At 36.9% G+C, this 24,053-nt stretch overlaps 1 protein-coding gene across 1 annotated transcript in view; it reads left to right on the top strand.

The window, feature by feature from the left end:
- The window catches only part of GALNT2 (polypeptide N-acetylgalactosaminyltransferase 2), a 92,150-nt gene that overhangs the window by 45,283 nt on the left and 22,814 nt on the right, over positions 1 to 24,053 (top strand). Inside the window, exons 2-7 of the mRNA XM_065631163.1 lie at positions 4,819 to 4,909; positions 11,057 to 11,210; positions 15,938 to 16,036; positions 16,616 to 16,683; positions 17,590 to 17,655; positions 21,058 to 21,179. Of these exons, the coding sequence (XP_065487235.1) occupies positions 4,819 to 4,909; positions 11,057 to 11,210; positions 15,938 to 16,036; positions 16,616 to 16,683; positions 17,590 to 17,655; positions 21,058 to 21,179 (600 nt within the window). The remainder of the gene's footprint in view (positions 1 to 4,818; positions 4,910 to 11,056; positions 11,211 to 15,937; positions 16,037 to 16,615; positions 16,684 to 17,589; positions 17,656 to 21,057; positions 21,180 to 24,053) is intronic.

Here is a 24,053-nt window from a genome sequence, read left to right as displayed (position 1 = left end):
GACATGTGTCTAGGATGGCTGGATGACTTTAGCCCTTGGGTAGCCCTGTGCTTTAGCCTGTGAGATATTTTTACCTGGCTTGCTGCCATTTCCATGGAAGAGCTGGTGAGCAGCCATCCAGGTAGCACGTGGTGTAGTCACAGTTCCCAACCACCTCCTGTGCCCAGATGTTGCGTGTTGTTCAGCATCTGGGTTGTCTGTGAGAGGCGCGGCTGGTACGGAAGGCACACTCACCTCCCACTTCAGATGTTTTCAACCTCAAGAGCTTTGCTGAAGTCTGTGTTGACTCGCCACTTGTAAGGCGTGTGATGTCTTAATATATCTGATGATGTTACATGTTGGTAAGTTGTTCTGTTGTTGATAGGAAGCCGGCGTAGGATAGAAATCTCTACTATAGTGGGATCTAATACATAGCAGTTAAATGTCAAATCCATGATACACAAAACTTTAAAAGGAAAAAAAAAAAAGGAATGAAAGAAAGAAATAGGAAAAACAGTAGTGATTTATGTGTGTTTTATACAGGAGCAATACCTAGGGACTTGGATTAATTTAATATATTTTTTTGGGGCCAAGTGAAATACCAGTTGACAAAACCTTAATTTCTTTGCAATGCTTGTAAGGAGCATCGTATTCAATGCAAACAAATATATAGAAACCAGAAGGGTAAGTAGTTGAGAAGATCTAAATAATGGTAGTGAAATTATCCATTAATGCACATCTGCATATAATTACAGCTTTCTAAACTCAAATGGCACTGATCTTAAATTTATTGGTTAATATGATTGTATCTTGTTGTAGATGTGTGGAAATGCTATAAAATGTGTTTGAATCTTGCTTTGCATTTGTACTACCTCATCCTCCCTTTCCGCACCCCAGTCAGAGCAGCTGCAAATATGCAACTAATCATTTCATAAAACAAATTTTTTTGAGACTAGCTCTTCAACCCGGAGTTTCATATGGCGTCTTTGTCATATCTTAAAATCAATCTACAGCATAATCTTAATGGAGTGGGTGGGTTGAGCAGGAAAAGAAAAGTGGTAATAGCAAGATTTGTAGGCTGATGTAGGCTTTCTGGGACACAGAGTTTACCATATCCTTAAAGAAAAAGTTGCTGCTTTTCAGTGATTAATCAGTCTAAAAAAACCCCTACATTTTTCAATTTAACCATAATGAATTGTGGTTATGGCTTGTAAGGAATGTTTTTAACGAACTGGTAAATAAATGTGCATCACCTTAACTTCTGAGCTCTTCAAGTAGCAAAGCTATTTAGATAACTGAATTTAAAAATTACATTTAGTTTAGGTTTACTTGATACAGATTACTATAATACTGTTGTAAGATTTCCCACTGAATGGAGTTGAAACGTTGCAATTTTGTTTGTATGTCATCTGGTATTGAATTGGGAATTAATGAGAAACAGTGACATGATGTATAAAAGGAATGTATGCCAAATCCCTGCAACGTGTGCATTATAGCTGACATGTACTTATTTGATGTTGCCATATGTGTCCTGGCCTGAGAAAACTGCAGGAATAATGACCACAAATATATTACTCTAGTGGTGTGGTGTTCCATGTACATCTATTGTTTCATTAGTATCTCTGCTAGTTGGCCAGCTACCATTTTAATAAGCTCAATATGATTGTCCAGGTGTATTTACAGCATTTACATATTTAGGTTGTAGCCTGATATTGTCAGCTTTTATAGTATGTCAGGAAAATAGTATTTTTAAAGTATTAAGTACTTATAGTATTTTAATATAGAAAAAGGCATTAGCCTTTTCTTTTTAATTTTTATTTATTAAATTTCCCTTTTGTGCTCTCATGATTAAAGAGCCATGCCTCCTTTTGAACTGTTTCAGTTGCTTTCAGTCTTGCCTTAAGCTTAGCTTTTTTGTGTGAATTATTTCTGTTGGTACAAGCATCATTATCTTCTACCAAGATTACTCATCCAGTGCAAGTGGCTTTTTAAGATCACATTAGAAGTTGGGATTTTGTTTCACTCCAAGCAAGTCGAAAAAGCAACTCTCTCCTGTGATGATGACAACATAGGAATGTCATTTGACCGTATGATTCATTCATGTATTGCACAAAATTAAAATGCTGAATCAATTTACAGCTAGAGATGTAAAGAAACTGGTTGTATTTATGTCTTTGGCTTTAATGTATGCTTGGTTCTCCTTTTGTGAACTCAAATTCTCACTGAAGGATATAATGTTTTCTTTGCCCTTAAAAGACATGGGTTTCCCACATGTACTTTCCAGATGCTTTATTGGGTGAAAAGTTAGTGCACACAACAGAACATCAGTTTTAGCCAAGTAGTCTATAATAATTAAAATAGGCTTCTTTTGGAGAAGAAAAATACCACAAAGCCCTAATCTAGAACACAAAGGTTCAAGGTTAATATCGATACTCTGCCATCACTGTGCTGTTCTATAGGGAGTCCCAGGAGGCAAGTTGAACTTCCAGCAATCTGTGATGGGAACTTGCACCCTGGCAGCTTGGATCCCCTCAGCATGTCTGAAGGCTGGAGCCAAGTTGTTTCCTAGAAACCTCAAATTTATAAGAATTCAAAATCGCATTTAGCTATAAGATCGCTAAATCTAACTTTGCCTTTGGTAGTTTATGTTTACTAAAAAACCTAAATCACAACGATGAAACCCAAAGTGCAAGAACTTGATAAATAATTGTGTAATGGTATGTGCTCCTCAGTTAGGATCAACGGAAAGGCAGAGTTTCCCCCTAAAGACTTAAAGGGAAGGGAGAGAATGAGGAAGGACTTTTTTCTTTTCTTTTTTTTTTCTTAGTTGCAGGAGAAATCCTTGCAATTTTTTTTGGTTGCTCAATATATCTTTTGTGTTTACTTTTCAACTTATGTAGGTATTTTTTGACTCATTGTGTAATTTGGGATAGCGTAGAGCTTTGTGGAATTTTGCAAAACTCGACATACTTATTGGAAAGATTTTTCTTCCAGCTGCAGTTGATACTTGCACCTATTAAGTGTTTCCATAGTGTTGCTATCTTTAAAATGGTGCACAAAGCCAAGTAACTAGTGAAATACGGCTTTCCGGAACCATAGAAAGCTTCTGTTACAATGTGCTGATGGGACTTGGTGCATAGTGACAGATAATTTCCCTCACCAGCATAAATAAGCCATGATAATTTTCTCGAAATATCTTGCGTGTTTTTGTGGTGTGGTGGGTTTTTTCTTTTTTTTTTTTTTTTTCATTTGTGAATCTTTCTTTAGGCAAAGTTACTGACCTTCACAAGGCTCAGTGGCCCAAAGCATGTACCAACGTGGTGAAATGTAGTGTAAGAACCTGGACAAATTTCTTCTCTCTGGTATCCTCAATGGGTGATGCTATGAAAAGCGTGCATCAGTGGCGTTTCATTCTTAACTGATTTAGTGTTTATATGGCTGGCTTTCTCTGAAAATGGTTAATGATAACAGAAAAGCATCAGTATTCAGTTTCATATTTCAGTATTTTAGAAATCTGATGCCTTTTTTCAACATATCTCCAAATATTAGTGCCTACTTAATGTAGACACTTAAGCTGAATTTGCATTGGAAAATTCAGACATGCCTGAGGACATGCTGAAATGATATCATTTGTGGTTGAGATGTTCCTCAACATAAGTTTGGCCTGTTCCAACTACTTACTATTCTACCTAAAGAATTCCCAGATGCAGCTCAGGAGTCGGGATGGCAGGGATAGCTTGCGGTACCCAGTTTGTACACCCTGTGCTGGAGACTCACTGATTCCTACAAGAAATAAGAACTGTTCTGCACTGCTTGGCTTTGGCGCCTGGTAATTTTTATAGGTGCACTTATTGATTGGTATAGGCATAGTATTATATCTTCTAACATGATGTTGTAAAGGTGTTTTCTTTAGCAGCCAGTATTATGATTGGGACTTCTTCAGTGCGGATGTAGAAGAGGAAAAGGAATTTCCTTTGGCAAGTGTGCAAGAACTACAGAAGTCAATGGCACTTAAATCAGTTGGCTAAGTGTAGTGTGCAAATCAGCATACAGTTCCTAATTATATATATATATTTTTTAAAGTTACCCTTTTCTCTGCTTCTTCCAAATGCATAATGGGATAATTCAAGCTTCATATCTAGTATTTTTGTGGTAACGAGTGTGCGTGGTTTTCTGTTGATGAAAGGAAAATGAGATTTAAAGATTCAGAATAAATGTTGGAAATTGGAGGAGGGGGGGAGATCAAACTTTTCCCTTCTCTAAATAGATATTATCAATATTACTGGAATCACAAATATGGTGGAGTTGCTTGTGAAGCCCAGAATAAGCTATGCCAAAATGAACACACGAAAAAGCAACTTGAAGATATTTTGGAAGTTTTTTTCTTATAGTAAGGCTGCACTTTGGATATAACTGCTAGATAACCTGACTTCCCTTTTTCAGGTAACTTTCCTGTTTAGGCTGTTACTTGCTCGAGTAGGGTTTCCAGGTTTTGTTTATCTTTGTATCTGCATTGCTTACTTGAGTATTACTGACTTAAAAAAAAAGTGTATATATATTCCATCTTTGCGAATACATTTCCTTCATAAACATTTTATTTTCCAAATAAGAATTGATGCATAAATTAAGTGCAAAAGCCCGTCTTAAATTTTTGTACACTTTTTTGTTTTTCAAGTAATCGAGGAAATAATTATACTTTCTCTTGAAATCCAAAGCTAGAACTCTTGGACCGCTTCACAAGTTTTAAATCCACAAAACTTAGTTATTGCTGTTTGCTTTGAAAACATAAAATTAAAGCAATTAAAGAGACTATTTTAAAGATTATGTCCTTTTTTTCAGGAGGACCCAAATGATATCGACCCCAAAAGGAAAGATGTGCATGGCAATAATGGGGAGGACAAAGCACAAAGTGTGGAGACGCTACCTCCAGGTATTGCAGTAGTGTTTGTTATGAAAGATCCATAGCTGTGAAATGTTTATCCTTGAAAGCCATAAAACACAGCAGTTGTTCTGATTCTAGTACTTCTTTGTAGTTTGGAAGTGCTAGGATTATTTTAGCAATGTGTACTTCTCTATACTTAAAGCTTCAACTTCCTTAAATTTTAACTGCTTCACCGCTTCTTTGGGTTTAAAACCACAGAGAAAGTGACTCTTTGCTAGTACGTTTGTTTTGTCCTGCAGTAGGTTTGAGGTGCTATAAAAGCCTTTGGTACAAAAGTTGGTGCATTGCTCTCAGTGAATGGTGCTTGCAGGCAACAGACAAGTCTCCTCCAGACTCTGCTGCTGACTGAAGATTCAGCCAAGGTTCATACTTTCTTAGTCTTGTCTAGCTTTTGAGGTGGCAGACTCTCCTGAGTGGAGGGATGGTATACCTTATTTTTCCTCATACTTGCTCAGTATTTGTCACATGCTGGCAAATAACAGAGCAACATGACTTCTGTTTTATTTGAGGGAAATGGTCTAATGCCTTGAGGATGAGCTAGGAGATCAAGTGTTATGGAATCATTTCATGTGACTGCTTCCATCAACTTACTTTGAACTATTTCACATCAATGAGATTTAATATATAGCTGGAACTGAGGTACCATGGAATACAGAAATAGTAAAATGGATTTGAATATTTTACACTGTATTGAAAAAGTTTACCATAGAAGGACAACTTCTGATCAGATAGCTTCACAACATGTTTTATTCTTCTTCTATTAATCCTAATATTTGGCTTACAAATTTGTCTTAGCCAAACATTCGAAATACTATGAGGTCTTGAAGAAAGAGCTAACCAAGGTAAACTTTCCTTTAAGCAGCTGGAAACTTCCATCCTCAGTAACGTGTGAGGTATGATTTTTGTTTTACAGTCCTAGACTCCTTGTGCAGTATAAGCTGTTTGACATTCATGGCTTTTTTCCTGTAGCCTTTGGCCTACCTTGTTTTAACTGCTTTCTGGAGAGGGGAACCAAGACTCTGGCTATATATGCGTGCTTTTTTGGCAAAACCTTTGTGTATGAATTGGGAAAGAAATCCTAAGAAGTTGAAGAGTCTGGCTTATTTAACTTAGTTTCTGGCAGATATTCTCAAGTGTGGGTTTTTTTTTTTCCCCTTAACAGAAGCCTCTGCAAATATTGTTACTGCGATTATAGGTCAGCCAACTTCGCACTGTCCAGCTACTATTCAAATTTCCCCTTTTTGAATGTTTATGTATTCTGGGCCAAATCCTGTACAGTTCCTCTAAGACCTTCCTTTCCCAGTGGCCCTAAGTAGCCATTTGAGTATCAAAAGAAGTGGGAAGTGTCACAGGTTGAAAGGGAGAGATATCAGAAGCTGGAAGAGTTGAAGCTAGAAGTAAAATTAAGTGTAAAGTAGAGCAGGTCAGGGCTTTTTTCATTTCATCTGTTGATCAGGAATCTCTTATGGCTTTATTTTTAGCAGGCAGGAGAATCGTTACTGCAAAGTAGTATGAGAGTCTCAAATCAAATATCAAAGGCTACACATATGGAATTATGCACTCTTAAACCACTGGTTTGATTGTTTTCAATTTGTGTAAGCAAACTTGAATCCTTATAGCAATGAAGCTTGGAATTCATATTTCTGCAGATTCTTTGCATTGTTTTAAAGCAGAGTGATCAAATTTTAGGAGGGCTTTGTTTCAAAACTTTCTTGCTTTTCCACTGAGGTGAAGAGACCTGTATTTTAGGTTTCAGCATTATGCAGTGTAATATCTTTCAGAACTTCTCAGAGTTAAGTAATTGTTTATTATCTCTATCTTTAAAATGGCTTTGTATAAAGATAAAACTGTTTGTGTGTGTGGTGGGTTTTTTTTACCTTCTGTACATCAGAGTGTATCTATCCTTTGTCACTGGGTGACTTTTTTACATGCTGCAAAAGTCTGTCTTGTTTTGTGAAAAGAGTGATGTTAGCTCTTGTATAATAGTTAAAGACCAACCCTGAATTGTCTGCATGGGTAAATAAAGCAGAACTGCATAACCAGTTTTCTGTGATGACAGAAGTTTTAGCAGTTAGTCAAACAGCTCTCTTTGTTGTTTAATGAAGATTTAGAATCTCCTGATACCTGTTCGTCAAAATAATCATGTTGATATCAAGTATCCTACTGCTTTTCAGCTGTACCGAGTCAGTAAGAGGGAATGCAAGCTATTTAGGAGATTTTGTATCCATCTATTCCTATTCTTTGTTGCCTGCCACTTGGTTGCAAGCAGATACCTGTTATGCTTTTTTTTCCCTCTCTTATCTCACTTCAAGCTGCTCTTACTATTATCTGACTTTTCCCTAGAAGGTCTGAATCATATTGCACATGGTTAACAGGGCCTTCTGCTGGAGCTGGAGCCAGGCTTAGCCTCCTTCCTGGCTCCTGAAGCCAAGTTCACTTGTTCTTACATTCTGTGGAATGTCACTGCTTTTCAGTAAATTTAGCCTTATGAAGCAGTCTCCTTTCTTCTTGAATTTATGCTCTGTTTTCTGGACTAGTGTTTCATTTGCTGGTTTTAAAGTCTTTGGAAATGGTAAATGATACATTTTAAATTATTTATATCAAACTCTACTTGGATAGAAACTGGAATGGAGTAAAAAGTACCAAACTACCACTATTTTTTAAATACAGCTACTTATTACAGAGCAAAAAAAAAATCTGCTTCCTATTTGAAATCAATGAGCTTATTATTAAAAATAATAGCAGTGAATTACACTATTTTTGTTGATTGCCTTCCCTGAGACTTCAGAGTTGGGAAATACTTGGGACAAAAAGAAGCAGCTTTACTGGGTTTCACCTTTTCCTTGTTTCTACTCAGCCCCTCAGTCTCAGAGCAGTCTGTAAAATAAGCGCTTCTTGTCAAAACCAAGTTTAGCACTGCAGCATAACGCTGGTTCCAGGTTCTTAGCCAGTTCACTGATTTTTTTGTTTGTTTGTTTTCTTTCTTCCCTCCCACCCTCATGTAACTGTGGTAGCAAACTCTGCAGTTCATTTACTTTTGAGTTTAAAAGATTCATTTATTGTCATGTTAGGTCTTAGTACAAGTGAACACACATTTGCTTGAATTTGAAGTTACAAACTTGCTTGATATAAGTTTGAAAAACTGTAGCTGCACTTTCTGATTCTCATTCCACCTGGCAAAGTCATTGAAGCTTGGGAAACTACAGAGCCAGGAAACTACAGAGCCAGCCAACTCCCCAGAAGGAATTAAGTCAAACATGCTTCTATTTGTGTACCTCAGGGAAGCATACAACAGAAACAGTACCTATTATTGGAAAAGGTTTGTTACACCGCTTCTCACTTCAAAATTTCGTTGACAAATTGTCAGAAATAAAAGCTTTTTAGCAAAACTAAGACTGATCAGCCTTACATTTTCCAGCAGTTAACTTGAGCCTTTGGCACTTGTAACCATGCAGGGCGGGCAGCCCATTGCACGTTGTAGCTCATAGAGAGCACAACTTGTTTAATAAGAGTGACTGTGACACCATCACCCATATGTCTGTGATGCCCTCATGGCCTCTTGTGTTTTAGCTACTCTTTCCATGGGATGAAAGGCACCTGGAGGAGTGGATGGGGGGCAGTCCTGAGGCAGGCAGAGCATGAAATCTGTTGGAGTGTTTGAAAGTTGAAAGTCCTATATAAATGCATTTTAAGTGTGGATTATATTTTGTAAAATTCACTAGAATCTTTATTTGTAGACTGGAAACACAGTGACATGACATGTCCTGTATTTTAGAAAATATTCAACCTATGTTCCAGATTGAAGCTATATTATACACTAGAAGCACAGGTGATAATATAGTTTAGTTACCAACGAGGTTACAAAAGCTTTGAGAAATGCTAAGGGAGAGGGTTATACAGGTAGATGTTCTTGTGATCTTTGTTTCTTCCAGTTTCCTGAAACAAACCACTCTTGCATTTTGTATAGTTTTGTTGCAAGCAAGGTTTGGTGTAATTTCTGTAAATACCTCTGGATTGGGTTATTTGTAGTATGGTAGCTGCCTGACATGTAATCTTGTTTCAAAGTAAGTTTCTGGAAATACTTTGAAGAAAGAACTTGAAAGGCTAAGAAGAACTCTTGGCAGTCTGTGGACTACCAACAGCAGCTGCAAAGTTTCCTTTTTAGAGTTCTTTCAGTAACTGGAATTGGAAAATTGGTAGTTCTCTGTCTAGTTATTTTCCTATAGTTTTCCCTCGAGGCTGCTTCACCAAGTGTCTATTAAATCTTTTGCAGTCTGTCTGTGTTTAACTGTCTAGGTCTGGCTTCTGTGTGTGCATGTTTTAACTTCTTTAGGATGATAATTCAGATGTAAAAATAGTTATTTAGTATTAACTGGCTCGCTCTTAAACCAGTAATCCGAAAGTATGGGCACTTTTTTCTTCCTCTGACTTGACTTGGATGTTGGAAGTTTCTTGAAAACCAACAAACCCAAAATCAACTCCTCCCCAACCTTGATATTTTTGCCTTACAACCTCAACTACCATCTGATAACTAAATCATACCTTAGGTCCAAGTTGCTCTTGTAGATGAGGTCCTTGGATGATCCTGACATTATAGAGATTTTTAATCAAGTTGGTGGTATTTGTCTGGTTAAACAACATACAAGTATTTTGTTTAATGGTAGAAAGTGTTCTTTCAATACCAGAATATTCTAGTGGGAGTTAATGCACCATAGTTGGGGCATGGCCTATGGATAGAAAGCTGTAAGGGACACCTACCTTAGTTTCCATGCTGTGCAGGTTGAGAGACAAAGACAAACCTTGAAATGTCTGAGCAACCTCTGACTTTTGTGAACAGCTGCTTGAGTCATATTCCCTCTATGTATGTCAGCTTAGTTCAGTTTATATATATATATTTATTTATATATATATAAAGCGCCTATCACCATATCGATAAATATTCTTTGGAACCACTCTGACTTTTTCTCTAAAAGCTAAACTTGAATGGAGTGGCATCTCTGCAATCTGATACTTACTGAGCTTAATTGAAAGTAGCTCAAAAACTGTGTATGTGTAGTTATGAAAACAATGAATATGGACTCCTCTCATCTGTAGTAAACAGTGACCCCAAAAGACAGATTTTGCTTTGTATCTTTTTAATGCCAACAGCATACTGTGTTCAGCACATCGTGCTTGCAGGAGATTCTGATACACATCCATGTTAAAATGAGAATATCTGTATTGCATTAGAACTTGAGCTTCGATTTTTAGTTAAAGATGATATAAGTTTGCTGTAGGTAGCATACATTTGGTTGTAAATAGACAGAGGTAAGAACTGATAGTTTAAAGACATTTGGTAAATATACCATTGCTTTACACTAGAAGATGGCAAAAGTCCTGAAATTTCATTCTTGGGGCTGGATGCTAATTAATCTACATTTCTGTGTCAGTGCCACAACCAGTCACATAATACCACAGTCCTTGTTAAAGAGGGATTAATCTCTGAATCAGTTCTGAGTGTAGAGAAGGTTGCAGTTGTGTCATACTGGAGAGTCATCTAGTTCTCTGCCTACATGAAATACTGTTTTTTGAGAATAACCTGATCTTGTACTTCTAAAAAGCCTGATCCTCAAGTAGTTTGATTATAACTGACTGTATTTTTATTTATGTAATGAGACAGTAAATTAAAATGTAATGTCTTTGAAGCCTGGACTGAATCTTGAAAAGTAGATTCTTCTTGGATAACTTCATAGCCAGATCATCTGCCATATTAATGCCTGTCAATATGTGTTTGTTTTTGTGCATGTTTTTTTGTGTGTGTTTTTTTTGTTTGGTTTTTTAAATGGAAATTGTGGTAGCTGGCATTAAGAAAAACAACAAACAAAACAGACAAGATGAGGCACGGTCTGGTGATTACTTGTATAAACTGAGATCTGTAAATTGTTCAATTTTATATTAATTCGCAGGATGTTCTAGAGGAATTTAATATGCAAGAGTGACTGTTATACTGTTATTAGTAACAATGCTGGTGAGGTTTAATTACTTTGTTGCAAAATTTAAAAACAAGCTAATTCTTCACTTACGTTTGGATTGCTGTATGCTGTTCTTTGCAATATAAAGATTAAATTGGATATTTTCCTGTTTTTTCTATTGTAGGAAAAGTTCGGTGGCAAGACTTTGATCAAGATGCTTATGTTGGCGCTACCATGGTGCGATCTGGTCAGGATCCATATGCCCGGAATAAGTTCAATCAGGTAGAAAGTGACAAACTGCGAATGGACCGAAGCATTCCTGACACTAGGCATGATCAGTAAGTGCCAAACAGAGCCATGTTTGACTTGGATTAACCTTTTTGCTTTTATGGCTTTTGAGCAGCAGGTGGTTTTTCTAAAGCAGATCATTTCCAGCTTTCAAAATGACAGGAACAGTGAGCTGTGGTGCAATCCCTGAACAGTGGGTTAAAGAACAATGAATCTTATTCAAGTTTTTCTATTTCCATGACTTCCATCCGTGTGTATTCTATAATCCAAACTGGTACTGGATTTCGGTGTCTCTTTGTTCCTGTTTATCTGATGGCTTTTCTTGGTTTCTACATTTGTGTCTTTCACTGTGAGGGTGATCAAACAGTGGAGCAGGTTTCCCAGAGAGGATGTGAAGTCCCTAGGCTCAGGGATATCCGAAGCCCGATGCACAGCCTGCTGTGGCTGGCCCCGCTCTGAGCGGGGAGTTTGGACTACAAGATTTCCTGGGGCCCCTTCTGATCTCAGTCTCTCCATGATTCTGTTCTTTTAAGTGTGTGACATTGTCAACTCCAGACCTAAAAATTCATTTATGCACACCCTGGTGAATACAGGACAGAATCACACTTCAGATGCTTAAAAACTTAAGCTTGTGCAGATTCAGGAAGCAGTATACTTCAGAGTAAGGAAAAATATTATTTTCTTGTGGGTAGGGAAAACTTTAATTTAAAAAAGGGTTCGAGTGACTTACATTAACCTTGTTTAAGTAGAATTGATTAGTATTAAAGTTGCTCATTAGGACTTACATAACTTTAAAATAACAAAAGCAGGTTGAACTTGGTTTTAAAAACTAGGCAAATGTATTCTCAAAGCATAAAATTAGCCAGCTGTGCATAGCTAATTTGCCGAACTAATTCTGCAGTTTGAATGAACTTCACAGCTCTGTAGGTAAAAGTAGCTGAAGGAGACACCAGTCACCTTCCTTTTCTCTCTCCTTCTGGTTTTCCTCTATGAAGTTCTTTAATCAGGAATGGCATAGCACAGGAGATTTGTATAAAAACTCAGACACAAGGGTTTTAAAAATGACACATTATAATAGTATGGTTTTGGATTCCTTTAAGCAGATGATTTGTAGATAAAGCAAATATTGTATATTTTGCCATTAATTGAATGGAAAAGTAGGAAGAATCTAGTGTTTCACTTACTGCCATAAAAACAGTGAAAAGCATGATGCCCATGGTGTACTGAGGAGTTTAAAATGACTTTTGAATTTTCTTTGTCACATATACTTTTTTTTACAAGGAACACATTCTAACTTAGACCAGGTATTTTCCCACAAGAGCAGAGCTCAGCCACCAACTTACAGAAGCTTCTGTCATTCAGATATGCTGAATTTGGAGTTTTTCTAGGTATTAACCTCTGATGGGAATCTAACAGACAAATGCTCTCTTCTGAGAAGAATTTAAGTAAGAGAGATTACAAGAGACAAATTATGTTACAGTGGCTGTGTTTGTTTTAACTGTCTGTGTTATGATTATATGCTGACCTGCCTGTGATTTTTCACTAAATGGAACTGGAAAAGAACCCTGCAATAGAGAGAGACATGTTTCTGTGGAAAGGCTGTATCTGTGCTGTGATTATTACTTAGACTTTGCCATGGAGCAGATTTAAGTGCCCATCAGTCTGTAAATGGCCACCTTTTTAAAGAAAAAAAAAAAAAAACAACCAACCAAATCCCAAACTGAAGCAATTGTTCCTGCAAATTGTCCATGATGCTTTTCCTGCCATTTTGCAATTAGTTTTCCTTGTATTTTGGCAAGGACGTTTGCTGCAGAAACTGAAAAAGTCACATGAAATATTTGTTTGGGAACTGTCCAATGGAAAGATCAAGAGCAGTAGCTGTGGGAAGAATATGTTACAAATCTGAGCACATGACACTTGGGAGCATGTTATTTTCAATAAAATTGAAGGCAACTAGGTTAAGATTGAGATCTCTTATGGAGCTGCTACGATCTGTTTCTTTAAGGAAAGAAAAAACCTGTATGAGGATACACTTGTTTCTACTTAAGCAACTTTTCATTACTTGCGTTGATGTGTCTTAAGAGGCTGTTTGACTTTAAAATAACCATTTAATAATATTATTTAATTGCTGGAATTTTCTAGGCTATTTAGAAGCAGTTTATCAGGATTCTACATTAGATATGTAAATGTGTGTGCAATTATACGTATCTTTTAATACTGAATTGTTTAGTCTTTTCTACATTGGACAAACTTTTACTAGCATCAGGTTGAGACCAAAGTTTTCTGCTTGCTTTTTGTGAAAGCCTGCCAGCACTACTAGAAACTACTTTGGTTCACCTTTTTAAGCTGTTTGCCTTTATTTTAAGCAAGGGGGAGAAGTGAGAAACAGGCAGATAGAACATAAGAAAGGAAGCAGAGATAGGAGATCTGAGCAGGAGCGCATATTCTCACTCCAGCTGATGCTCACAGCTGCCTCTTCCAACAGCTTTTGAGAAACCTCTGGGTTTCCTTCCGTTGCAGTCTGTTTAGGATGTGTAACTGAGAGCTGTTGCTGTCATGGTAGATTTTGGAGATCCAGAAACTAAGTGTCACAGTGGTAATAGGAAACTTCCAGAGCTGTCGTGTCAGTGTAAAGTAGTCTCCCAAGTGGGATGAAGGGTGAAATATTCCATGTTTTTTCTGGACCATTGTCCATCATGCTTACTTTGGACCAGTGGTTTCTGATCACATCTCTTTACTTGATGTGTTGGCATGATTCTTGGGAATTACCATGTTTTCTTTCTCATTTGGCAACTATTAGAAGCTTCTGGCCTCACACTTAAGTTTTCTTCTTGAGTAGAGAAGAGACAAACTTTTCTGTCTCTTTGGTATCCACATATTTGTTGAGGTGAATGTTCTCCTTGCACTGAAGCAAGATGCACACTGGCATTTGCTCTCTGATTTCAAGTGAGTGTATCTGTCAAAAAATAATTTAAACAGGCCACAGAGATTTCAGAAAATTTGTTAATTGTATGAACTAGTCCACCGACACAGACTTCTGGGGAAAGCAATGTACTTTTCATGTTTTAACTGATTTTTATGTCCTATGCTAAGCTTTGAAGGTCTAGGCTGAACTTTTCAGTTCCAGTTCTTTCATCCAAATCTATTTTCTAATTCTGTGTAGTAAAATTAAGTGCTGTAACTTGAAAAAGGGAAGTTTAATCTCTGTGCCAAAAGTGCCGAGATTTGTTTCTTTTGGCTTGAGTTTCAACTGTGGCACTATTGACACAGCAAAATAGTAGGAGGACTGCTACTGAGTCAGTTAAAGCAGGGAGTTTTGTAGAGCTGAGACCAAAAATACTCAGTGAAACATTTCTCCAGTTTTATTGGGAAGTCTATAAATCTTAATTTTTCCCCTCAGAAATATGCAGTAGTGCTCTCCTCTTTAATTTGCTTAAAATTGAGAGGCTTCATTGCCTTGAGTAATTCTACCCTGAGTGGCTCAAGTACTCTCTTCTGCAAAGAGATCAGTATAAGTTTAACGTGACTTTTAAAATTATTCTAATACAAGTGCCTCATGTGATAACTGTGTGCACAGTAGGCCTGGTCTCTGTGAGCAATTTGAAAATGAACAGAAAAAAAATAATCTTTTTTGCTGCATAATAGCTGGATGTCTTGTAGCTGTCTAGATGAATTGCCAGAAGCTCACAAAAGAGAAGGTCTTAACTCTTTACTTTCCAGGAACACAGACACGTTTGGTGATTTCTTGCTTCAGCGCTGGGTGCTGGTGGCAAAGCCGTCTTGTACACCTGCCATTTGAGAAACAAAGCTAGATAAGGCCTTGCTAATCTGACACAGCAATCGTGGGGTTGGCATGGGCTTTAGAACTTCAGATAGCAATGTGACTTCCCTCTCTTCCTTTAAGAGCTAGTTTGATTAATACTGCGCAAATACAGAATTACTTGCTGATTGTGTATGTGTGTATGCTAGCTGGGTTTATCCCCTCTGAAGGCAACTAAGCCTGTTAAAACTATACCTCTAATATTAAATAAAGGATGTGTGAAGAAACACATCACAAGTATACGTTACTGCATGAATGAAAATCGCTATCGTGACCTGCCAGACTGTAATGCTTTCAGCATGAACTTGATATACGGTGTTTTCTAGTACTGTTAGTTTCTAATACAATGAGAGTAGTATCTTTTTTTTTCAGGCTTATTGTCAGTGGACTTAAACAGATGAACTTTATGTAGTCCTGCAGGAGGTATTTTGGGATTTGCTTCTTTTTGCTTACTGTATTAATTTCACGCTACTAGAGGTGATGAAAAATGAATTGACATAGACGAAATTTTTCATTACCTTTATGGTTTAGAAAGGATGTGGTTCTGTATTTAGTTGGCTCAACGTGGTCACAGCAAGCTTTGTTTTTCAAGTTCTGAATATTACAATCCTTACAACTTCTTATTAGACTAGAAAACTTTTTTTATCTATGAGCAACACCAGGATGTTACAGGAACTTTAAAAATGAAGGGAGAAGTGAACACGTGCCATTCTAAAGAAGAGACGTATGGTAGCCTGTGAACCTGGGCATTTTCATTGAAAATATGCTCATTTGATTAGATTTGTTGAATGCTTTTAAACTAAAATAAGCGCTCTGGTTTCATACTCTGTTATGTGAAAGGTATTTATGACATACTGCAGTGATGATAGTCTGGTGACTTTTCTGAACCTGCCAATATCTGACACTGCCACTTCAGTCTGGCGTGTACTAAGACAGCTACAAAATTATGTCTTCCAGATGTCAACGGAAACAATGGCGGATAGATTTGCCAGCCACTAGTGTGGTGATCACCTTTCATAATGAGGCAAGATCTGCTTTGCTTCGAACCATTGTCAGGTACACCTAAGAGAGACCTTGATGATTTTTTTTTTCCCCTCCCATAAAGGCCATTTGCTCCTGTCAGATAATAGCTTATGATAAAGAAGAGAAGTAACAATCCATCATGCTTTTCTGAAATATTTGCAGAGGGAAAGCTGAGCGTTAATTTCATTGGTGCCTCTAGCTCTTATGTTCTGAAATAGCGGCATTAAACAAAATCGCTTCCCTTAACTACAAATGCATGACAGTGTGGAACCAATTCCTATGTGATGATTGGAGGCTGACTATATAACTAGTTCCAAGAAGAATTCAGCGATGATGTATTCTCAGGGAATATTTGACCTAAAGCTATCTGCAAGACTTCCATGTTACGAGTTGTCTAATCCACTCATTTCTGGAGGCTGGAATTTTGGGGGGAACAATCCTACGTGTGCCTCTCTTCACAAATGCTTTCTGTAGGAATAAGTCAATAGCTGTTGTTGAAGATAAGATTCTTGGCTGGGTTCTACTACGGCTTAACAAAGTAACTGCTTTTATGACATTGTCATGAAAAGTTAAGGCTGTTTAGTATTGAATAATTTTTTTTTTATGTTTCAGTGTCCTTAAAAAAAGCCCATCACATCTTATTAAGGAAATCATACTAGTGGATGACTACAGTAATGATCGTAAGTACTTTTACAGGGTCTTAACATTATTTTGTTTATTCTAGTAACACTTTCTGTAGGTGCTAGTAGGTGACTCAGTTAAGAACAGGTCACATGAATAGGAGTTTGCAGGCACTAATCCAAAACCAGTTCTTAATTCTGTCATACCTGTCCTTGTGGAAATGTAAAGAGTTCTGATAAATACTTCAGATATATTTTTACTTCCTGCTAGCTGAAGGAGCAGAGTATATAATTGAAAACAACCTTTACATAGTATGCTATCTGATGTAAAAATAAACCCTGTGATGCTTGCACAAAATATTTTTGTAGCACTGCTCTAAATGTACTTTTATAAGTACTAAGATATCACAATACGAACTAGAACACTTGAAATGGACCTATGACTAACATTCCTTAAAGGATTTTAATGTCTGCATTTGCATTGTGACTTTATGGCTACTTTAGGATAGTTTTAAGCTTTAATGTTAGTTAAAAAGTGAACTTTCTTATGTGCAAATAAAGCAATTTATTCAATCCTATGAAAGTTTTTTCTTATGCAATATAGAAACTGTCTAAAGTAAGCAAAGAGAACATAATTAAATAAAAGTATTTCAAGAGTGTAAAATTAACTTAGCTTTAAATAACATTATAAGGGTAGCAATTTCTTAGCCTGATAACTTTTATTTCCGGTGAGACAGGTAGGTATTTGTTTTTAAGCATATGTCTTGTATTTAACTGTTTATGACCTTAAATGTTTTATACTACAAAGCTTTTGTTTTTCTTTGAAGACAGCCTCTCTTATGGGGGGCGTGGGTGGGGTGGGTGTGTGTATATATATATGTGTGTGTGTATATATATATATAAAAAAAACATTGGATATCAAACTTGTTCTCATATCTTGATTTTTGATTTTTTTTTTTTTTAAAGCTGAGGATGGTGCTCTCTTGGGAAAAATTGAAAAAGTGCGGGTTCTTCGAAATGATCGCCGAGAAGGTAGGCTTAATCTGAGGAAAGGATGATACAAATTCCACTGTACTGCCTTATCTGTTAATCATCATCAAGTCTTTTCAGGGAGGATTCTACTATACATTCCATATTGGAGGGGGAATTTTCACTTTGTAAATCAACTTACTAGTGGAAGGAATAAAACAACTCCATTTGTGCAAGTAAAAACACTAATTCTGATTAATTCTGTATTGTTTTGTGTGCAGTTACCCATTGTTGGCTTTCATCAGCTTGAGAAATTGCCTTTTACCCTCCATCTCTCCTTTCTCTTACTGTATTGAATCCTCAGTTAAGCTGCTCCCATTGTATGTAAGGTCTCACTGTAAACTATGCATGTTTGAAACTATCCAGCTTAAAAGTAGCCTTTTTTTTTTTTTTTTTGCTGGTTCCCTTACTAGAGATAGTTTTAAGGATCCAGTTGATGGGCAGCCCAGCAAAGAGTTTGTTTGGTGGACCTGAGAGGGTTTGAGCAGCCAGGAAGGCTGGGGCCACGTGTGCGCATTTTGCCAAAGCCAGTGTGCCCTGTAACAAACTGGTCTTAGGTTTTTGTTTTCTTCTTTGTTGCTTTATAAATTATGGTCTCATATCACTGAGCCCTTCAGTCCTGGCTGTGGAGCTTAAAATATTAGGTATGGGCAACTGTTATTCTACAGCTGTTTGAAATAATAACTGAGAGTTGACAGTTGAAATAGCTGACCGAGTTAGCAGAAATGTGCTTGTCTGTTTTTATAGGCACTGTATCTTCTAGACTGCCAGCCTGGCCTGGGGAGCAGCTAGAATGATCAGATTGTCAGAAACTGGAAATGACATGCACAAAACCTGTGTTGTCCTATAATTAGTTATTGCAAACTGATGGGCTCTTAGTGTTTAAATAGTTTATTTGGGATATAATTGTGAAAAAAGGCTTGTTAGGAAATCAGGTCTCTTATGACATGCTGTGATTGCAGGGTTCTGATCAGTACAGCACTTAAAGATGGAGGTAATAGTAATGGAAACATGGAACAATGTAACACTTTTTTGATTTTTGTTTTTTAATAATGATAAATATTAACTTTGTGCTGCATATACAGATGAACTGAATTTCCATTCATACTTAAAATATGCATCAATATATTTGAAAATGAAATAGGTTTTGATAAATCTCTTACTATGTCAGAAAAGAAAAACTATTTGCAAATTGAAGGCACAGTACTGCCGTACTTGCTTTTTTTTGTGAGATTATGATTAAATTATCACCTGTGGGATCTGCTGTACTGTTTATAAAGTTTTGCCTAGGCATGTATGTGTGTAACCAGGTGATAATTTTTAAATTAAAATATTTTAAGATTTCATTTGATTGCTAGTTTTGTTATGGTCAAGTTTTATACTCACCTTCCTTTTCGTTCTCAAGTGTAGGCTGATACTGATATCTTGAATACATATAAATTAAAATACGTATAAACTAAAATTTAAGAGAATTGGTAAAATCAACCAGTGTGTAAGACACTAAGAGTACTATGTTAGTATGAACAACAGAGGAAAGCAGTGTGTTAAATAAAGGGATAGTGTCTGTGTAGGGGATGACATCAACTGCCCTGTTTTCAGAAATGTGTGATAGTAGATTTTGGTCTCATCTGTAAGACCAGAGTTTGTTATGGAAACAGAGGTGTTTTGGGGGCATGGTAATTTGTGAATAAATGTTCAGGGAAACCTTCTGAAGTCTCTGTAAGGCTGAATGTGATTGTATAAGACTCAATGACGAAGCGGTCACCTCAAATTTTGGGGAGAAAACCCCTGAAATTATAAACATTGTGTGTTTTCTATGGAACTAGAGCAAGACAGTGGATTCTATAAGAATGTAAGTTAGAAATAAGCTCTGGAATGGAGGAATTGCAAAAGTAAAACATACATAGCCAGTGTGCTTGAGGAATGGTTTGATGGCTAAAAACTGAACAGAACACATTCAACTGTTGGAATTAAGATGACAGCATAAAAAACAATGAGGTTTAGTTACCTGCCAATATGCAACAGATAAGGCGTAGAAAGTGCTGTCAGAGAGTGTTGGCACAGTGCATTTCTACAGCAGTGATGGGCTTGCATTTGTGGTAAGAGATAGTGCAAGGATCTTGTTAGGCAGACCAAGCAAGCTTTTCCTCTTAAGCATTTTGTATTCTGTTTGGCAGAGTCATTTTGAAGGTTTATTTTGTAAAGGGAATGGAAAGAAATGGGGTTGACTCTTTCACAGTGCTTTAGTTAGGGGACAAAAAACCCAAACCAAATTAAAAAAACCTAAAAACCCCTAAAAAACTAAAACAAAAACACCCCCCCCCAAAAAAAAAATGAAAAAGCCCAAAACCCAAACCAACCCAAAACCCTAGAACAGATTTGGTGGGAAACAATGTAGAAAGAGGCGTGGGGGAAGTAATTACTTGACTTGGTCTTGAGTGCACAATTAAATAAATGAATTTTGAATAGTACTAGAGAAAAATAGGGAGGAAATTTGTAAAGGAATGAGAGGAAGCTTGCTATTTTCTATATTGGAGTAGATGGTAGGATGTTCTGAGGTATCTATACGTATAGCAAGGGGCTCTAAGGAATGGCGAGATCATCCAATGAAAGAATATTAAAAAAGAAGAAAGGAAAGGAACAGGGCAAATAAGTGAGGAGATCTGTGTAAATGAGATGTAGAGAAGAACCTTTTTGGCTTTACCAGAAGTTTCTTCCTAAAAGGGTCTTTGCAAGATAAGATTAAAAAACAAACAAAAACCTCCAAAACCCAAACCTAACAACCAACAAAAAACAAAACAAAACCACAACCAAAACAAAACCAAAATAATCCACCAAACCACAAAACGAGAGTTGCAAGAAACACAGGCAAAAGGCAGTTGAAAGGCCTGAGGGGCAGGGTCCCAGATATGAATTAATGAAGCGTGGTTATTTCTGGAAGAAGTTGGTAAAAGAACAGACTCTGAGAACTTGGATAGGGAGGCAGCAAAAAGGTGAGTAGGATACATAAGTGATGGGGCTTTTCTCAGTTCTGTTGTAGAACTGGGGGTAAGGTAATCATTTTCAGGACTGATCTTGAGTAACATCAGTATAAATACCGTTTATTGTAATGCAGACCCAGCTGTACTTGTGTACCACTTTTTTGAAAAGCTACTTTAATTCTTCCACTTAAATCAGATTGAAACCTGTAGGCTGGGGTGCAGTAGGTTGAAAGCTTCCAGGCTGTTTGCTGTGAAGTAATTTCACTGAATTAGTTAACTAGATTCTCATTTTGATAATGGAACTTGTGTGTTTGTCCTGAGTTAGCGTAATTCAATTCATGACTAACTTGGAATGCGATATTTTCTCACTAGTGTTGACTGTTTTCCTCAGTAAGTACTTTAATGTTTTATCTTCGCTTTTCAGGCTTGATGCGCTCCCGTGTCAGAGGGGCAGATGCAGCACAAGCAAAAGTACTGACCTTCCTGGATAGTCACTGTGAATGCAATGAACACTGGCTGGAACCGCTTCTGGAAAGAGTAGCTGAGGTTAGTAAAGAGTTCTTCTAAAGTAATTTCCTGAAGGAGTAGCTTTAAAATTTAAAAGCTATCTGGTTTATACTACATTAATTTCATGCATTTTTCTAAGGAAGATTTTTCTCTGAAGTGAGTTGATAGACATGATTGGAATGCTCTTTGGTTAAAACCTACTTTTTGTTCATTTAATCTGTGAACACAGGAGCATAAAAATGTTAATATTTATTATTATCTTTACAAGCAATTCACATCTATGCTGCTTAGGTTCTTTAGGGACCTCAGTAAGTGCTGAAAATCTTTAGAGCAAAGTATAGTTCTCCTCAACCAATATAATCTCAATGTAATTCAGTTTACTTGAGTATTTATGCCTCATTAAGATTCAGTGTGATAATAGAAGAGAGGTTGGGCTGTGAAACCAAAGTTCTCATGGAAATTAGGAGAGACTGTGGGCTCTTAGCTTCTATAAAAATTCTTACTTTGTGTCCCGGAAAAGCAATTGAGAGTGAAAGTATACTGTTTTGTCCAGGGGTTGATTATACTTGTTGACGTGCTCTGGAGGAACTCGGTTGAAGTGGAAAGTGAATCAAGTGTGATCTCAAAAAGCACTGGGGAATGCTCAAGACAACAGGGTCTTTCTTAATTTCATTCCCTTTCTGGCAAACTCCCCTTCCTGGAAGGGCTTCCTTTCAAAATGCTCCTTGAAAAAATGGTTTTGCTAAGCTATTCTGTCTTATTAATGCACATTTCTCCACTTATCCTCTCTATACTTCCCTTTGCATTTCCTCAAAAAAAGACAGGGACAAAAAAAAGTAAAACCCATTTATTCAATATGCAGATGGAGACGCTATCAATTGATGTCTGATATTCCTTATTCTGTTTGATTCTATGATGCTTTACTGCGTATTCCAGAAATCCTGTAAGTTGCCTAAGACATATTAGCAGTTAAAATCCTATTTTGGAGTAGAAATAACTTTAATCGGCTTAAAGCTGGACACTATTAAAGTACCTAGAGCCTACAAAGCCCTTGAGTGTGAGTAACATAGCACTTGCTTCCATTTTTGTGTTTGTGTGAAGTGTTGCAGGCTCAAAAGGCTTGGGGAAATTTCTCTATTAAGTAGGAAAATAAACTTGAAGGCATTAACTATATCTCAGAAGGAAGTGGAATGCTTGCAGCTAAAGCTCTGATGGATTCTAAGATGTGGGAACTGGTTTTGAGCCTTTGTGTGAATGGTTTGAAGGATCTACCTGTTTGAGAAATTAGAAAAGAAATGATAGTTTTGGTTAAAAAAAAAACCACCCTGCTTTTAGCAAGACACCTATTTTGCCATTTACCCTGTTTCTTGTCTGACTTTTTTCAGGGCATACTCATTTAGCTTTCTCTAACTGATCTGGGATATGAAAAAGTGTTACCTTTTCATCATAACAGAATGTAAAACCTCTTATTGATTTGCTAACAATTTTATGAAGATCCAGCATTACATGTGGTATAACTTGGTGAGAGAAACTGGTGGATATTTTACTTTGTGCAGCATCTACTTTTTAGCTACACATGAATTGTTAGATCCTTCAATACTTGCTCTTCACAATTGTCAGCATGATACACGCTAAGCATGTGTGCCATTTAATAGTTTTCAGCTCAATGAAAGCAGTTTTCCGTTCTTAAAAGCTTGATGTACTGTTAAATAGGTGGTGTGGAATTCTAGTTTATTTTTGTCTGAGAAGATTCCTAATTTAACAGGTGTGGGGGTTGATACAGTAGCTTCTAAGCTTTCTGCTCATTCTAGTAATTAAGGTATGGATAGTGTTTACATATAGTATATGTTATTTTTTTGTTATTGTAAATTGATTTTGTTCACAGTGCAGACAGTATGTTACTTGATGTTAATTGGCAGCATTTTCTTGATAGTCTCAGTGACAAGAAGCTGAATAGAAATGAACTTGTTTCTGCTCTGGCCTCAAAGGTAGCTTTTTCAGGTCAGGGCTACTGTACATTAATACAGTATTTTCTGATGCGCTGCTGCATCTCTTCTATATGTGATGGAAAGCATGGCTTTTTTTTCTTTTTTTCCTTTTGTTCCACAGTTGCCCACTTGGCATTTAATTCTGTTTGAGTTTTGGGGGATTAGTTGTGTGTGTCACAGTATAAAAATGTATGGCTTCCAAGAAACAGCCTGAATTGAATCAGTTCTACAATGTTCTATCTGATGTGCTATAACCACTTTAGAAAGCCATGTCTTTGACCTCTTGTTTGTGTTAAGAGCACCTGAGGCATCAAGCTCTCCTCTCCAGTTGACAGATGATCCATCCCACAGTTTTCTTTGAGATGATTTCCTGGTTAGAGGATCTTTGTCTATTGACTGCACTTGCTTAGCGTTCCCAGAGGGATCTGACACTGCTGGGGATTTTTCTTCAGCAATTTGAGCAAAGGTTTAAAGCAGAAGTAACATGCATACAAGGTGAATATTTATGAGTTCAAAACATACAGATGCCTGTGTAACCTGTAGCTGCTCCCTCCTGGAGAATGGTTTTCTGCCTGATTTGCTAAGGCTGCCTTTTATGTCCTCTAGATTTGTGTGTATGTGTACACGTTGGTATGGGGAGACTGAATAAGGAGCCAAAGGAGTTTTGATTCTCCCAAAATGTCAACATAGTAATAAGTCTACAAAATCTTGAAAACATTGGTGACTACTAGCTATTTCATGAACATTTGTTTACTTGGCTTTTTCCATTAACAATTTCTAATCACTTTGTTCTGTTCTTCTATCAGTTATATGAGAGAAATAAAAATTGGAAGATTCTGGTGCAGAACTGAACTTATCTGTTTTCATAGCATAGCTTTAAATCCTATATCACTTTTAGGAAGGTATTTTTAAACAGAAGATCTTA

Source organism: Caloenas nicobarica, chromosome 3 (assembly GCF_036013445.1).
Source record: "Caloenas nicobarica isolate bCalNic1 chromosome 3, bCalNic1.hap1, whole genome shotgun sequence".
Lineage (NCBI taxonomy): Eukaryota > Metazoa > Chordata > Aves > Columbiformes > Columbidae > Caloenas > Caloenas nicobarica.
The sequence above is the reverse complement of the archived record's forward strand: the minus strand, read 5'-3'. Positions and strand labels throughout refer to the sequence as shown.